Source organism: Amborella trichopoda, chromosome 9 (genome assembly GCF_054954075.1).
Source record: "Amborella trichopoda isolate Santa Cruz 75 chromosome 9, AtrichopodaSantaCruz75HAP2 v2.0, whole genome shotgun sequence".
Lineage (NCBI taxonomy): Eukaryota > Viridiplantae > Streptophyta > Magnoliopsida > Amborellales > Amborellaceae > Amborella > Amborella trichopoda.
The window spans coordinates 50,916,627-50,919,386 of record NC_142344.1 but is presented as its reverse complement, the minus strand read 5'-3'; the positions used below and the strand labels follow the sequence as shown (position 1 = coordinate 50,919,386).

The 2,760-nt window shown below is 35.2% G+C and overlaps 1 protein-coding gene across 1 annotated transcript; it reads right to left on the bottom strand.

The window, feature by feature from the left end:
- Positions 1-724: 724 nt before the first annotated feature.
- LOC18441650 (dirigent protein 11) lies at positions 725-1,481 on the bottom strand. The gene has a single exon (XM_006851876.2). It carries the CDS (start codon positions 1,435-1,437, stop codon positions 892-894), a length of 546 nt encoding a protein of 181 aa, XP_006851938.1. The 5' UTR covers positions 1,438-1,481; the 3' UTR covers positions 725-891.
- Positions 1,482-2,760: the final 1,279 nt, after the last annotated feature.

Here is a 2,760-nt window from a genome sequence, read left to right as displayed (position 1 = left end):
CATAGACTAAGCTAACCTTTTTGTAATACCTTCTCTTCATATGCCAGTGTCTTGACTCCGCCATTTGTCATTGAGACGAGAGGAGGATATTAAGAATTTACTGAGAACATTAAGAAAATACTCTTTGTAGAAGAACCTTAACAAAATCCTAATAATAACGTCCATTAAAAAGTATGTGTTATTTAAGTATCATACTACATGTATTATGTTCGTATGCCCCTTTTTATTTTTATTTTTTGTGTTGTACGCTTGAATATCTTTTCAAATAATTGAAAGATAAAGTTGGTAGTTAACCCAATAAAGGTAGGCCATTTACATACGGAATATTATTTCTTGTGGGCAAGACTGCATTTATAGAATATGCGGTCCAGAGGTATACCGCATTCTTCTTAAAGATGGATGCAAATAGGTGGTCCATCTAAAAACAAGTGTAATTAACGGTCCAAATGTTTTCTTAATATAATTATTATTTCTAATTTTTAATATTTTATTTTATTTATTTTTTCATATTCATGATCTCCATGTTAGAGATTACATATTCTCTAAAAATTAGAATCAAGTTATATTTAAAAAATATATTTATTGTGAAGCCCACATTTCTACATTATGTGGGCTTGCCACATAGAAATTGTCCTTCTCATACCTAACATGCTTTTAATAGTCATTGAAAATTTTACTCAATTGCCCATCTGAAGCGATATCCAACAGCAGAGAAAGAAATCTTTGACCAAATCGTATTTTTTTTCTTTTCTTTATGTGAATAGTCGTTTTTTTTATGTCTGAAAATTACAATCAAAGTAAGTCAACACGACTTGTTAAGGAGAATCAACAGAAGGAAATTTCCATCAGTCATAGAATCATATTCTAAAATGGGATAGGAATCAGATTTCCTCAGCAGTGGATAACGGTAACATTGTAGTGGACTACAGCATTCAGAGTTGTTGTATCGAAGGAGTAGGTTTGTTTAAGAGCATAGCCACGAGCGAGACGGAAGGCTCCACTACCTCCAATAATCCACAACTCTCTCTCCTTATACAGAATTGGGTTCCTTCCCATCACACTGAGAGTACTGCCATTGAACTTGCCATCTATGAATACGAAATTGACGGCTTCAGACAAACTGATCTCACTTTGGGATGAGGGAGCATACAGGCCTTGTGCCTTCCCAATCAACTTGGATGTGAGCTCCGGCCCTTCGGTCATGGGGTCGTCCACAACGACGACCTGGCCAAAGAGAGTGGGCGAGGACTTTGTCGTGTTGGCTTCGGCCACGATCACTGCTGTAGGCTTCTCTGTGACGAGGAGGTCGTGCATGTAGAATTCAATCTGGCTCACTTTTGGTTCCCCTAGGCCTAGCTTTGCTTGGCAAATGGGCATGGAGGAGAAGAAAAGCAACAATGAGGCCACGCCAGTAGCTAATGCTGCCTTACCTCTCATCTTGGATTGGGGAAACTTGGAGTGATATTTTAGATGAAGGTAGTTTCTTTTACCATAAACTACATATACGCTACCACCACTTTCCATATATACTTATTGCAATATATTCTTTTTATATTAACCGATATACAATAGACACTTTCCGTATTAACCGGATTTATAATATATACCTTCTCTTTATAGACAAATTAAGGATGACAATAATAGAAATAAATCCTAGATACCTAAACCATATTCAAACTTACCATAAACTATAGATACTTTACCAACCCTTCTCATAAATATTGATATATATACTTCTTATATTAATCAGATATATATATTTTCTATATTAACCCGATATACAATATATATTTTCTATATTAACCGGATAAACAATATATTTACTTTCCTTTCATACTCTCCCTCAAACTCACGATGCTATGAAAGAGAGTAGATGGAGTTTGAACAATAAGTTGTGGAAAGACGCAGTTGAATCTTCAAGTGCACACTTATATTGCTTGATCAACAAGCACAGAAATCAGCAGTGGCGGATCAGCTTGCCTCAAAAACACAAAGCAAGAAAGTTCAATAATGAACAAAAACTTCATATCTTCACTCGAGATAGAAAAATAGTCGAAACAGCCAAGAAAAATAGAATGATACTTGGAAGAGCCAACTGAACTTGGTGTGGATCCAAGACGGCTTCAGCTGCTTGCGGACTAGAACAGGCATGATTGAGTAACCGAACAACAAATTCGATCATACAGCAAAGATTTTTTTTTTTTTGAGTGGTAGAGAGAGAAAATTCAGACAACCCACAAAGATATTTCAAGATATAATGATTTATTGGTATTTTCAGATTTTTTTTTGTTCATAATTTAGAGGACAACTTCACAAAATAGAGCTCAGCCTATTCGAATAGTAAGGAACCTGCACTTGTTGAGAGAGAGAGCAAAGGATGTCCAACATGTAACTTATAACCCCCAAAAAAAAAAAAAAAAAAAAAAAAAAAAAAAAAAAAAAAAAAAAAAAAAAAAAAAAAAAAAAAAAAAAAAAAAAAAAAAACAATGAAGGGAGTCCCTCAAACAAATGAAGGAAGCCTTAAATCGGAGGAGCCCAACAATCTGAAAATTTATAGGGTACGACAGAGATTCGAAATATGAATTCCGCTGGAAAGCCTTTTGAGGGTACAGCCAAGAAAAATTATGGGTTCCAGATTTCTGAAAATCTGTAAAACATCAAGGATAAATAATTCGGTAACATTGGTTTTCGGAGCGGCCGGTGCAGGGATTGGTTGCGCAGGGAACCTTAAAATTTAGATACGAGAGATTGTGGGTTTAT